This window comes from Salmo salar, chromosome 29, assembly GCF_965601325.2.
Source record: "Salmo salar chromosome 29, fSalSal1, whole genome shotgun sequence".
In the NCBI taxonomy this organism is placed as follows: domain Eukaryota; kingdom Metazoa; phylum Chordata; class Actinopteri; order Salmoniformes; family Salmonidae; genus Salmo; species Salmo salar.
Genome location: NC_138319.1, coordinates 9,309,637 through 9,324,279, shown reverse-complemented (window position 1 = coordinate 9,324,279; position 14,643 = coordinate 9,309,637). Strand labels below are relative to the sequence as shown.

The following is a 14,643-nucleotide window of genomic DNA, read 5'->3' as shown; positions in this document are numbered from 1 at the left end:
TCGAAAGCCAAGTCAACAAACAGATTACCGACCATTTCGAATCCCACCGCACCTTCTCCGCTATGCAATCTGGTTTCAGAGCTGGTCATGGGTGCACCTCAGCCACGCTCAAGGTCCTAAATGATATCTTAACCGCCATCGATAAGAAACAATACTGTGCAGCCATATTCATTGACCTAGCCAAGGCTTTCGACTCTGTCAATCACCACATCTTCATCGGCAGACTCAACAGCCTTGGTTTCTCAAATGATTGCCTCGCCTGATTCACCAACTACTTCTCTGATAGAGTTCAGTGTGAAATCGGAGGGCCTGTTGTCCGGGCCTCTGGCAGTCTCTATGGGGGTGCCACAGGGTTCAATTCTTGGGCCGAGTCTTTTCTCTGTATACATCAATGATGTCGCTCTTGCTGCTGGTGACTCTGATCCACCTCTACGCAGATGACACCATTCTGTATACTTCTGGCCCTTCTTTGGACACTGTGTTAACTACCCTCCAGACGAGCTTCAATACCATACAACTCTCCTTCCGTGGCCTCCAACTGCTCTTAAATACAAGTAAAACTAAATGCATGCTCTTCAACCGATCGCTGCCTGCACCTGCCCGCCCGTCCAGCATCACTACTCTGGACGGTTTTGACTTAGAATATGTGGACAACTACAAACACCTGTCTGGTTGTCTGGTTAGACTGTAAAGTCTCCTTCCTGACTCATATCAAACATCTCCAATCCAAAGTTAAATCTAGAATTGGCTTCCTATTTCGCAACAAAGCATCTTTCACTCATGCTGCCAAACATACCCTCGTAAAACTGACCATCCTACCGATCCTCGACTTCAGCGATGTCATTTACAAAATAGCCTCCAATACCCTACTCAATAAATTGGATGCAGTCTATCACAGTGCCATCCGTTTTGTCACCAAAGCCCCTACCCACCACTGCGACCTGTACACTCTCGTTGGCTGGCCCTCGCTTCATACTCGTCGCCAAACCTATTGGCTCCAGGTCATCTACAAGACCCTGCTAGGTAAAGTTCCCCCTTATCTCAGCTCGCTGGTCACCATAGCAGCACCCACCTGTAGCACGCGCTCAAGCAGATATATCTCTCTGGTCAATCCCAAAGCCAATTCCTCCTTCGGCCGCCTCTCCTTCCAGTTCTCTGCTGGCAACTTCGCCACCATGGCCTTTTTTGCTCTCACCTCATTTGCTCACTTTGTATATAGACTTATTTTTCTACTATATTATTTACTGTATGTTTGTTTTCCTGCATGTGTAACTCTGTGTTGTTGTATGTGTCAAACTGCTTGCTTTATCTTGGCCAGGTATAACAGTCGTCGTAGTAAGTGGACAAAAGCGCAGTGGGTTGAGTGCTCATTATATATTTATTTAGAACACTTACTAAAACAAAACAAGAAAACGAACAGGATTACAGGCTAAACACAGCTATGCAATCACAACTTCCCACAAAACCCAAACAAAACACACTCCTCTATATAGGACCTTCAATCAGAGGCAACGAGGAAAAGCTGCCTCCAATTGAAGGCCAAATCAATAAACTAAACATAGAACTAAAAAGACTAGACCAGAACATAGAAATATACTAACATAGAACATAGCCCAAAAACCCCGGAAAACACTAACCAAACACCCCTCTACATAAACACACACCCCGAACCACATAAAACAAATACCCCCCTGCCACGTCCTGACCAAACTACAATAACAAATAACCCCTATACTGGTCAGAACGTGACACCAGGTCGCAATTGTAAATGAGAACTTGTTCTCAACTTGCCTACCTGGTTAAATAAAGGTGAAATAAAATAAAATAAATAAAAAATACTTTCCGAATGGATTGTACAAGCGAATATATTGATAAAAGGCACCTTGTCCTAGAGAGATTTACATGGTTATCAAAATGTCACACCAGGGTAAGCCTACTCGAAACAGACATTATTTTAAGTGTTTTTAAAATCCCCTATGGGAAATATGAATGGTGGAAAAACGATTGCAACCATTTCCTGCATGACCGCTTGGTTTCATGGGTATTATGACTGATACTGTGGTACTCTATAGTCATTGGTTATATCCATCGAAAAGGACCCATGAGCACGTCATATTGGGAGCATGTCAAATTGGGTGTCAAATGAAAGATAAGAGTCTATATATCTTTTTTTTTATTAAGGCATATATACATTTTTCAACAATCTTCCATCCTAAAAATTAGGAATAAGCAAATGCTTTGATTTCTGGTCAAGCAGATGGAAAAGGAGTCTCAGACGACATATACCAGAAAAAGTCTTAAAATGTATTAGAAATACATTAAAACACATTAATGTTGAAGTAAAGACCCCTACCAACTAATATCAACACTTAATATTTCGTTTGGGAGAAATGAATTGCCTTGTGTAAGTTTAAGAAACATTTCCTTGTGCCTTGTAGTAATTTCTCCCTCATGAGGAGGAAGGATAATGAAAGTTCACAGAAGTAACAAGTAAAGGCTTAAATATCAATAGTTATAGTGTATTTACAGATATCAAGTTTGTTTATGAATTATATAGTGATAAAACTCGTAATTATGTGACCAAATCAGTAATGGAATTACTGAAAAACCCATAATGGAATTGTTGCAATTGAATTGTCTACAATGGGAAGTCAGTTGGATCACTTGTTACTGTTCTCCCTTCAACTAGCATACTGTTATGTTCAGCTAAATAACTGTTTTTTTTTCTCTTTGTGTCATTTGGTGGTCAAAGCAAGACTGTGAAAACAGTTTGGACAATGCCTTCCTCTCACTCTTCCTCTCTCTGCCCCTGGCTGGAAACAATCTCAGAAGTCTATGTTTCACAAGTTTGGACAGCACAGTACAGTACAGTACAGTACAGTAATGTACAGCAAAGTAGGGTACAGTATAATGTACCGTACTAAACATATCTACTTTACTGTACTGTAGTGTGCTCTACTGTGCTGTGCTGTGATGTCCAAACTTATGAAACATAGACATCTATGATTGTTTCAGATTTGGTCTGGTCCGGACCAACCAAATGTGATCTTGTTTGGGGTCGGCGCTCATTACCATTAGAGCCAGTGTGTAGAATAATACCCAAATATGCCAAAGAAGGATATTAGACAGTTCTACAGTTGTATACCAATTCAGGATACATCACCATGAAGAGAATGATATTCATATGCATTTCGGTATAGTACAGATCAGGGACCCATGACGTAATTCTGTTACCGTAATTCCTTTACTGCATGTAAATCCTCTTCACCTAGTGTAGTTCACTAACAAAAATATATTTGTTCAAACTCAAGGTGTCATGTCATAGCTGACACCCCACTCTTAGAATCTTAATTCGGAGCAAATATTTAACAGATCTTTTTGGAAAACGTGGTCACATAAAAAAAGCTGAGGGAGAATTTACTGTAATTCTGTTACCAAACTTTGCATCTGTACAGTTCTTCCAGTAAATGTGTTTTTGTGAAATTTCCGGTGTAAATTGTTTAAAATAGTCCTTGTGCATAGAGTTGTATGGTTCGTTAAACTTTGATATCAATGGTTATTGTTTGGCAAACATTTTTAAGTGAAAAATCTGATTCAAAGAGTAATTCCATTACTGTGGAATTGCCCCATTACATGGAACATTGTGATCTGTAACATCCACTATATATCCATCACACCCAGGACATTGCAGACAATATAGTTACATTTTTCATCCTTTTTAAGATTCAGATTCCTTTTGCAACATTAGTTAGAAGGATACGTCCGTTTTAAATATCATATGGATTTTTTTTTATAAAAAATGTGCTGATTAATCTTTTCATTTAAATGTTTTGAACCATAACAAATGTTTACTTGCAATAGCTAAGAGGCAAAACATAGATAATGGTCACAAGACAAATAGTCCTGTGAAATAACGACAACAATGTTCAGAACCATTTTATTTGTTTCTAATGAATGTCAGGTTAACAATTACAAATCACTTAGTTGGATCTCACTGGTTGATAATAATAATTTGTTATATTTGTAAAGAACATTTCATTACAATAATAATTTATAAGTTCATTAAAAGAAATGTTGTATGCATCTCCAGCACAAACGTGCACTTGGCTGAACATGGATGTGATATAAAGGATTTAAGTGCAGTAATGAGTGATGACTGACCACCAAGATAGCATTAAGTGATATCCTTCCAAAGGCTGAAATGTTTTCCTTATTTCACTGGCCTGAGTGAAATGTCAGACCTACGGTAGAGTGTGTCATATTGATCAATCATGTGTGAATCACAAAGTGATGCCATTGAGACCTAGGAGAGATGCAAATAAAATGCTAGTTTGCTAAGGAAAGGGTGTGTACATACATCATTATGTCATTATTGCTACATTTGTGGTTTAATTTTGCTCGCTGATGGTTATTCATGGTTTACAAAAGCACAACCTTTGTATCAAGGAAGTAACACAATAAATCCTGCAGAGTGGCCCAAACAGGGTTAAGGTGGAAATCCCTGAGATTTCTGGAAAACCTAGGAATTTTGGGAAAGTTACCAGCATTTTGCAACCCTAGGTGGAACGTGAAGATTTTCATTGGTTAACAGTTGTGCTCCATCCAGGGTGTGCAAATTGCTCATATATCAATTTCACCAGTGCTCTTTCTCAATTATTATTTGATTCTTTGCGTCCACTCTCTTCACCTCCTTTATGTAGTGCTTATGTAGTTATCAGGAAAGAAGAATTGAGATAGAGCACAGTTCTCAATGCACTTCATTCTGGGCAACTGTCCCTGATGCCAGCAGCTGATTGATGACATCATCACTATAGGACAGGCTGTCTCTGAGAACCTGCACAGTGTGTTGACCAATCATGGGAGGGGGCATCGGCTCCCTGCTCTCAAAGGTGCTGAATCGGACCGCTGGCCCTGTGGAAAAAGAGTAGATACAAATTGGTTACACTAAAAACAAACTACAACTTCTGACTTTTGGTGCAGCTTATAAATGCTTCATAAAGTCTTCATAAACACTACATGTGTTACACATCATCTATAACCGTATGTCATGCTTTATAAAGGGTTCATAAATGGCATAACTGTGTGACAACCACCCATGTCAAATGTGACATAACCCACTATGTCAAATATGACATAAATCTGTGCTTTATAAAAGGTGGCATTAGCACCGCTTAATAAAGGCCTTATAAATCATATTAAATTGAGGCTTCACAAAGCATTTATAACCATGCCATGCATCTTGGTAGAGCATTGTAATGCCAGGACAGTGGGTTTGATTCCCAGGACCATCCACGCATAATAATTTATTCACACATGACTGTAAGTCACTTTGTATAAAAACGTCTGATAAATTATATATATTATATTACTCTAAAACATTTATAGGATGGCCCAACCTCTTTCCCTCTTGGGTGCATTGTCAATATTGGACATGACCTTAACCTTCCCCGAAATGCTGTACTGCAGGATGACACATACTCTAAAGTGCAGTCATGCATAGCAAAAAACGTTGGTATGGCCTTGTAAAATGTTGTTTTTTAACCCCGAAATTAGATTTTCTCGGTTCGGTTTTTCCAAGTTTTGGATTTCCCCCATTCTTTCAGGTTTTCCCATTTTCTTCACACTTTCATTTTCTGTCTTCACAGCAATGCTTAAACCACATCAGGGGATGACTTTTGAGGTTTGGGAAAAATATAAGAAATTTAGATTTTTTTGTGTAGTTGCCCTTTAATTCAGTGAGCGTGCCCTGAAATGTTGTTTGGTTAGCTGGTTTTCTGTAGTGCAGTAATTGCATGTGATGATTATTTATTCCATATACAGTGATTCACATTGTGGCCGCCTATGGAATGGGTGTAGTAAAAATCCAGCAACACTTCATATTATTCAGAGCCCCATGAAATTACACCATATTTACAATCTACAGAACCTACTGAGTATTCTCTACAATACTTTTACTGCGGCACCCAGAATAGTACTCGCTCGATGCCAATATCGGGGATGAAAACAAATTTGTGCACAAAATTAGAGAGAAATAAGCTTTTTGTGCATATGGCACATTTCTGGGATTTTTTTATTTCAGCTCATGAAACATGGGACCAATACTTTACATGTTGCGTTTATATTTTTGTCCAGTGTAGTTTGTAGTAGTTGAGTCTTGAGTTAGATTACATTGTAGCTACCTCAATTGTTATTTCAAATAATTTTGGTGACTTCACAGCAATTGCTAGCTAACCTACATGTAGATAGCTAGCAGGCTCAGCTATATAAAAATCCCTCTAGATACAGCCATGTCTCATGGTCACATCATGAGATTTATAAATTAAAGAGGAATATAATAATACAAATCAAATGGAGTTTCCCCATCTCCCCATTTAGAGTTCCTGGCACAGCCTTATCCAGATGGTATGACATAAGCATTTCTTAACAGACATGCTACCTTTCTTTGTTGTTACTTTTAAGGTTGGAACCAACATGCAGTACCTCCAGCAGGCAGAGAGGCAAGAAACATTTGTCTGCCAGCTCAGGGTCAAGCAATACTATTCACAGCCCTTTGCAATGTTCAATGTAATTGCATTGCTGGACTTTGTGAAAGTTAATGTATTTGAATTGTTTTAAAAATGTACAAATACAAGGAAATGTATGGTTTAAACATGTCTTTAATGTTTATTTGTTTTAGCTGTTAGTGATAATTCCCTAAGTGTTAATACATATGTGTTTACATCATTAAGCCTTTATGTACAGAATGTGTTATGAATGACCAAATGTGTCTGACTTTATAGTAAGTAGAGCATCATATGATACAAGCCATTTATGTACTGTATGTGTTATAAATGACCAAAGGGGTCTGATTTAAAGTACAGTGTTATGGGATATTTTTAAATGTAACCTTTATTTAACCTTATTTACAATGACAGCCTACTAGGGAACAGTGGGTTAACTGCCTTGTTCAGGGGCAGAATCACATATTTTTACCTTGTCAGCTCGTGGATTTGATCCAGCAACCTTTCGGTTACTGGCCCAAAGCTCTAACCACTATTCTACCTGCCGTTATAGAGTCTTTATGGATGTCTTACGAAAAACCAAAGGTTCTCTCACTTCAAACTAAGAATTACAGGACACAACATGAAGTGTAAATAAACTGGTTATTAACGTTATGCTGATTTATGAAGGTGAAAGGTATTTAAATGGGTTGATGTACATGCAAAGCTTGTGTTTGTGTGTGTGTGTCAGAACCATGATGATTTGGAGTAGTCCAACCTAAGACTACCAAACCAGGTATTCCTCTTCTGCTAGAGACTTGTGCTAGATAATACGAAAATATCACATTTACATAAATATTCAGACCCTTTACTCAATTAATTGTCTCTGGCCCCCTCCCAGTTAGGGGGAGTGATGAGCTCTACAGCAGAGTCTCACAACTCAATCGCTGGTTGAAAACTGTTTTCTGCCCCTCCCAAAAGATAGAATTTGTAGATAATTGGCCCTCTTTCTGGGACTCACCCACAAACAGGACCAAGCCTGGCCTGTTGAGGAGTGACGGACTCCATCCTAGCTGGAGGGGTGCTCTCATCTTATCTACGAACATAGACAGGGCTCTAACTCCTCTAGCTCCACAATGAAATAGGGTGCAGGCCAGGCAGCAGGCTGTTAGCCAGCCTGCCAGCTTAGTGGAGTCTGCCACTAGCACAGTCAGCGTAGTCAGCTCAGCTTTCCCCATTGAGACCGTGTCTGTGCCTCGATCTAGGTTGGGCAAAATTAAAAATGGCGGTGTTCGCTTTAGCAATCTCACTAGTATAAAGACCTCCTCCATTCCTGCCATTATTGAAAGAGATTGTGATACCTCACATCTCAAAATTGGGTTACTTAATGTTAGATCCCTCACTTCCAAGGCAGTTATAGTCAATGAACTAATCACTGATAATAATCTTGATGTGATTGGCCTGACTGAAACATGGCTTAAGCCTGATGAATTTACTGTGTGAAATGAGGCCTCACCCCCTGGTTACACTAGTGACCATACCCCCCGTGCATCCGGCAAAGGCGGAGGTGTTGCTAACATTTACGATAGCAAATTTCAATTTACAAAAAAAAAAAACAATGACGTTTTCGTCTTTTGAGCTTCTAGTCATGAAATCTATGCAGCCTACTCAATCACTTTTTATAGCTACTGTTTACAGGCCTCCTGGGCCATATGCAGTGTTCCTCACTGAGTTCCCTGAATTCCTATCGGATCTTGTAGTCATAGCAGATAATATTCTAATTTTTGGTGACTTTAACATTCACATGGAAAAGTCCACAGACCCACTCCAAAAGGCTTTCGGAGCCATCATCGACTCAGTGGGTTTTGTCCAACATGTCTCTGGACCTACTCACTGCCACAGTCATACTCTGGACCTAGTTTTGTCCCATGGAATAAATGTTGTGGATCTAAATGTTTTTCCTCATAATCCTGGACTATCGGACCACCATTTTATTACGTTTGCAATTGCAACAAATAATCTGCTCAGACCCCAACCAAGGAGCATTAAAAGTCGTGCTATAAATTCTCAGACAACCCAAAGATTCCTTGATGCCCTTCCAGACTGCCTCTGCCTACCCAAGGACGTCAGAGGACAAAAATCAGTTAACCACCTAACCGAGGAACTCAATTTAACCTTGCGCAATACCCTAGATGCAGTTGCACCCCTAAAAACTAAAAACATCTGTCATAAGAAACTAGCTCCCTGGTATACAGAAAATACACGAGCTCTGAAGCAAGCTTCCAGAAAATTGGAACGGAAATGGCGCCACACCAAACTGGAAGTCTTCCGACTAGCTTGGAAAGACAGTACCGTGCAGTATCGAAGAGCCCTTACTGCTGCTCGATCATCCTATTTTTCCAACTTAATTGAGGAAAATAAGAACAATCCGAAATTTCTTTTTGATACTGTCGCAAAGCTAACTAAAAAGCAGCCTTCGCAAATGGAGGATGGCTTTCACTTCAGCAGTAATAAATTTATGAACTTCTTTGAGGAAAAGATCATGATCATTAGAAAGCAAATTACAGACTCCTCTTTAAATCTGGGTATTCCTCCAAAGCTCCATTGTCCTGAGTCTACACAACTCTGCCAGGACCTAGGATCAAGGGAGATACTAAAGTGTTTTAGTACTATATCTCTTGACACAATGATGAAAATAATCATGGCCTCCAAACCCTCAAGCTGCATACTAGACCCTATTCCAACTAAACTACTGAAAGAGCTGCTTCCTGTGCTTGGCCCTCCTATGTTGAACATAATAAACGGCTCTCTATCCACCGGATGTGTACCAAGCTCACTAAAAGTGGCAGTAATAAAGCCTCTCGAAAAAGCCGAATCTTGATCCAGAAATTATAAAAAACTATCGGCCTATATCGAATCTTCCATTCCTCTCAAAAATTTTAGAAAAAGCTGTTGCACAGCAACTCACTGCCTTCCTGAAGACAAACAATGTATACGAAACGCTTCAGTCTGGTTTTAGACCCCATCATAGCACTGAGACTGCACTTGTGAAGGTGGTAAATGACCTTTTAATGACGTCAGACCGAGGCTCTGCATCTGTCCTCGTGCTCCTAGATCTTAGTGCCGCTTTTGATACCATCGATCACCACATTCTTTTGGAGAGATTGGAAACCCAAATTGGTCTACATGGACAAGTTCTGGCCTGGTTTAGATCTTATCTGTCGGAAAGATATCAGTTTGTCTCTGTGAATGGTTTGTCCTCTGACAAATCAATTGTAAATTTCGGTGTTCCTCAAGGTTCCGTTTTAGGACCACTATTGTTTTCACTATATATTTTACCTCTTGGGGATGTCATTCGAAAACATAATGTTAAATTTCACTGCTATGCGGACGACACACAGCTGTACATTTCAATGAAACATGGTGAAGCCCCAAAATTGCCCTCGCTAGAAGCCTGTGTTTCAGACATAAAGAAGTGGATGGCTGCAAACTTTCTACTTTTAAACTCGGACAAAACAGAGCTGCTTGTTCTAGGTCCCAAGAAACAAAGAGATCTTCTGTTGAATCTGACAATTAATCTGGATGGTTGTACAGTCGTCTCAAATAAAACTGTGAAGGACCTCGGCGTTACTCTGGACCCTGATCTCTCTTTTGAAGAACATATCAAGACTGTTTCAAGGACAGCTTTTTTCCATCTACGTAATATTGCAAAAATCAGAAATTTTCTGTCCAAAAATGACGCAGAAAAATTAATCCATGCTTTTGTTACTTCTAGGCTGGACTACTGCAATGCTCTACTTTCCGGCTACCCGGAAAAAGCACTAAATAAACTTCAGTTAGTGCTAAATACGGCTGCTAGAATCCCGACTAGAACCCAAAAAATCGATCATATTACTCCAGTGCTAGCCTCCCTACACTGGCTTCCTGTTAAGGCAAGGGCTGATTTCAAGGTTTTACTGCTAACTCTTTACTCAAAATCACAGTTGTGTCCAGTCCACGCTAGACAAGCACTAATCTAGTCTACCAGCCGGCTCTCCGTATGCGCTGACAATCGAGACGGGGAACTTGGGCTTGCTCCTACCTATCTTTCCGATTTGGTCCTGCCGTACATACCTACACGTACGCTACGGTCACAAGACGCAGGCCTCCTAATTGTCCCTAATTGTCCCTAGAATTTCTAAGCAAACGGCTGGAGGTAGGGCTTTCTCCTATAGAGCTCCATTTTTATGGAATGGTCTGCCTACCAATGTGAGAGACGCAGACTCAGTCTCAACCTTTAAGTCTTTACTGAAGACTTATCTCTTCAGTAGGTCCTATGATTAAGTATAGTCTGGCCCAGGAGTGTGAAGGTGAACGGAAAGGCTGGAGCAACGAACTGCCCTTGCTGTCTCTGCCTTGCCGGTTCCCCTCTTTCCACTGGGATTCTCTGCCTCTAACCCTTTTACAGGGGCTGAGTCACTGGCCTACTGGTGTTCTTCCATGCCGTCCATGGGAGGGGTGCGTCACTTGAGTGGGTTGAGTCACTGACGTGGTCTTCCTGTCTGGGTTGGCGCCCCCCCCCTTGGGTTGTGCCATGGCGGAGATCGTTGTGGGCTATACTCGGCCTTGTCTTAGGACGGTAAGTTGGTGGTTGGAGACATCCCTCTAGTGGTGTGGGGGCTGTGCTTTGGCAAAGTGGGTGGGGTTATATCCTGCCTGTTTGGCCCTGTCCGGGGGTATCATCGGATGGGGCCACAGTGTCTTCTGATCCCTCCTGTCTCAGCCTCCAGTATTTATGCTGCAGTAGTTTATGTGTCGGGGGGCTAGGGTCAGTCTGTTACATCTGGAGTATTTCTCTTGTCTTATCCGGTGTCCTGTGTGTATTTAAATATGCTCTCTCTAATTCTCTCTTTCTCTCTTTCTGTCTTTCTCTCGGAGGACCTGAGCCCTAGGACCATGCCTCAGGACTACCTGGTATGATGACTCCTTGCTGTCCCCAGTCCACCTGGCCGTGCTGCTGCTCCAGTTTCAACTGTTCTGCCTGCGGCTATGGAACCCTGACCTGTTCACCGGACGTGCTTGTTGCACCCTCGACAACTACTATGATTATTATTATTTGACCATGCTGGTCATTTATGAACATTTTAACATTTTAACATCTTGACCATGTTCTGTTATAATATCCACCCTGCACAGCCAGAAGAGGATTGGCCACCCCTCATAGCCTGGTTCCTCTCTAGGTTTCTTCCTAGGTTTTTGGCCTTTCTAGGGAGTTTTTCCTAGGGAGTTTTTCCTAGCCACCGTGCTTCTTTCACATGCTTTGCTTGCTGTTTGGGGTTTTAGGCTGGGTTTCTGTACAGCACTTTGAGAATATCAGCTGATGTACGAAGGGCTACATAAAAATACATTTGATTTGATTTGAAATTTGATACTTTGTTGAAGCACATTTGGCAGCGATTACAGCCTCAAGTCTTCTTGGGTGTGACGCTATAAGCTTGCCTCACCTGTATTTGGCCACTCCTGCATTGTCTTGGATGTGTACTTAGGGTCGTTGTCCTATTGGAAGGTGAACCTTTGCCCCAGTCTGAGGTCCTGAGTGCTCTGGAGCAGGTTTTCATCAAGGATCTCTCTGTACTTTGCTCAGTTCATCTTTCCCTCGATTCCAACTAGTCTCCGAGTCCATGCCGCTGAAAAACATCCCCACAGCATGATGCTGCCACCACCATGTTTCACCGTAGGGATGGTGCAAGGTTTCATCCAGATATGACGCTTAGCATTCAGGCCAAAGAGTTCAATGTTGGATTCATCAGAGCAGAGAATCTTGTTTCTCACGGTCTGAGAGTCCTTTAGGTGCCTTTTGGCAAACTCCAAGTGGGGTGTCATGTGCCTTTTGCTGAGGAGTGGCTTCCGTCTGGCCACTCTACTACAAAGGCCTGATTGGTGGAGTGCTGCAGAGATGGTTGTCCTTCTGGAAGGTTCTCCCATCTCCAGACTTCCTCTATGGAGCTCTGTCAGTGGACAGCGGAATCTTGGTCACATCCCTGACCAAGGCCCTTCTCCCCCAATTTCTCATATTGGCCAGGCGGCCAGCTCAAGAAAGAGTCTTGGTGGTTCTAAACTTCTTCCATTTAAGAATGATGGAGGCCACGGTGTTCTTGGGGACCTTTAATGCTGCAGACATTTTTTGGTACCCTTCACCAGATCTGTGCCTCGACACAATCCTGTCTCAGAGCACTACACACAATTCCCTCGACCTCACGGCTTGGTTTTTGCTCTGACATGCACTGTCAACAGTGGGACCTTATACAGTATAGACAGGTGTGTGCTTTTCCAAATCATGTCCAATCAATTGAATATACCACAGGCGGACTCCAATCAAGTCGAAGAAACACCTCAAGGATGATCAATGTCAAGTCTCATAGCAAAGGGTCCGAATACTTACGTAAATAAGGTATTTAAAAAAGATAAGTATACATTTGCAACATTTTCTAAAAACCTGTTTCCACTTTGTCATTATAGGGTATTGTGTGTAGAATGATGAGGGAAAACTTTTATTTAATACATTTTAGAATATGGCTGTAATGTCACAAACTGTGGAAAAAGTGAAGGTGTCTGAATACTTCCCGAATGCACTGTATAGGCCTAATAAACGATTTATGAATGCTCTATAAAGCCCAGATGTAGTTAATAAAAAATGGGACCCAAGTTGGGGTTAACAAACCTGAGAAGAGTACAATTTAAAATATGTGGAATTAATGGAGTTGAGAATTGACTTGGATTCATTATTCTGGGGTTTCAGTGATAAGGCTTTCATCATGACAGACAGAGACACATAGATAACACATAGATGAGACTGCTCTGATAGTTTCACCTAATTCATGCAGTGTTGGAACAAAGAGGGAAAGAGAAGTAGACACCTGAGTCAAGACACTTCCTATATTTCAACAAACCAGCGTAGATGATGCTATAGATACCATTCATTTCCTCATCCAACTGCCTTTGCTCACTCGCATCCCTACTGTAAATATTCACATCTTATTCCACATTTTGTTGTGTTACAGCCAGATTTCGGACTATAGGCCGCTACTTTTTTTCCCAGGCTTTGAACCCCGCGGCTTAAACAATGACGCGGCTAATATATGGATTTTTCCCGCTTTCAAATTATTTTTCTCCAAAAAAACATTCTGTGACGTGCTCAGTTTTTTGGCGGCATGAAGCTTTCATTAGACCAATGAAATTGCCGAACGGGTTAAGGTCAAACAACTTTTTTGTTTACTGTTTAGATTAAATTGAGCGCTCTCAAACTTCCCATCATTCTGATTACGGTAGTCATTTTGTCACCCTCATCATGGCAAAGACACGGAGAAATGCATATGATGCAGCTATCAAGTTGAAGGCGATTGATCTGGCTGTTGGAAAAGGAAATAGAGCTGCTGCACGGGAGCTTGGTCTTAATGAGTCGATGATAAGACGTTGGAAACAGCAGCGTGAGGAATTGACTCAGTGCAAAAAGACAACTAAAGCTTACTGCTAATTTAAATTTTTTTGTTACAAGCCATGTTTCGTTAAAGCCTATTTATTTTTGTTACAAGCCGTGTTTCGTTAAAGCCTGTGTAAAGTTCATTTGTTTCAATGTACCGGTAGGCACCTGTGGCTTATAGACATGTGCGGCTTATTTATGTTCAAAATAATATATATTTTTTAATTCAGTGGGTGCGGCTTATATTCAGGTGCGCTTAATAGTCCGGAAATTACGGTAAATATAAAAAAAAATCGGACCGATCTACACACAACGCCCCATAACGACAAAGTGAAAACATTGTTTTAGACATTTATTGAAAATTAAAAACAGAAATATCTAATTTAAATAAGTATTCACACCCTTGAGTCAATAATTTGTAGAAGCACCTTTGGCAGTGATTACAGCTGTGGGTCTTTCTGGGTAAGTCTCTAAGAGCTTACCACACCTAGATTGTGCAACATTTGCCCATTATTCTTTAAAAAATTATTCAAACTCTGGCAAAATGGTTGTTGATCATTGCTAGACAACCATTTTCAGGTCTAGCCATATATTTTCAAGTAGATTTAAGTCAAAACTATAATTTGGCCACTCAGGAACATTCACTGTCTTCTTGGTAAGAAACTCCAGTGTAGATTTGGCCTTGTGTTTTAAGGTATTGTCCTG

The 14,643-nt window shown here is 40.9% G+C and overlaps 1 protein-coding gene across 3 annotated transcripts in view; it reads right to left on the bottom strand.

The window, feature by feature from the left end:
- Positions 1-3,925: 3,925 nt before the first annotated feature.
- The window catches only part of sugct (succinyl-CoA:glutarate-CoA transferase), a 230,585-nt gene continuing 219,867 nt past the window's right edge, over positions 3,926-14,643 (bottom strand). For all 3 annotated transcript variants that reach the window (XM_045710639.2, XM_045710641.2, XM_014180625.3), the window contains one exon: positions 3,926-4,911. In XM_045710639.2, coding sequence (XP_045566595.1) covers positions 4,748-4,911 — 164 coding nt within the window. In that variant the 3' untranslated portion in view covers positions 3,926-4,747. The remainder of the gene's footprint in view (positions 4,912-14,643) is intronic.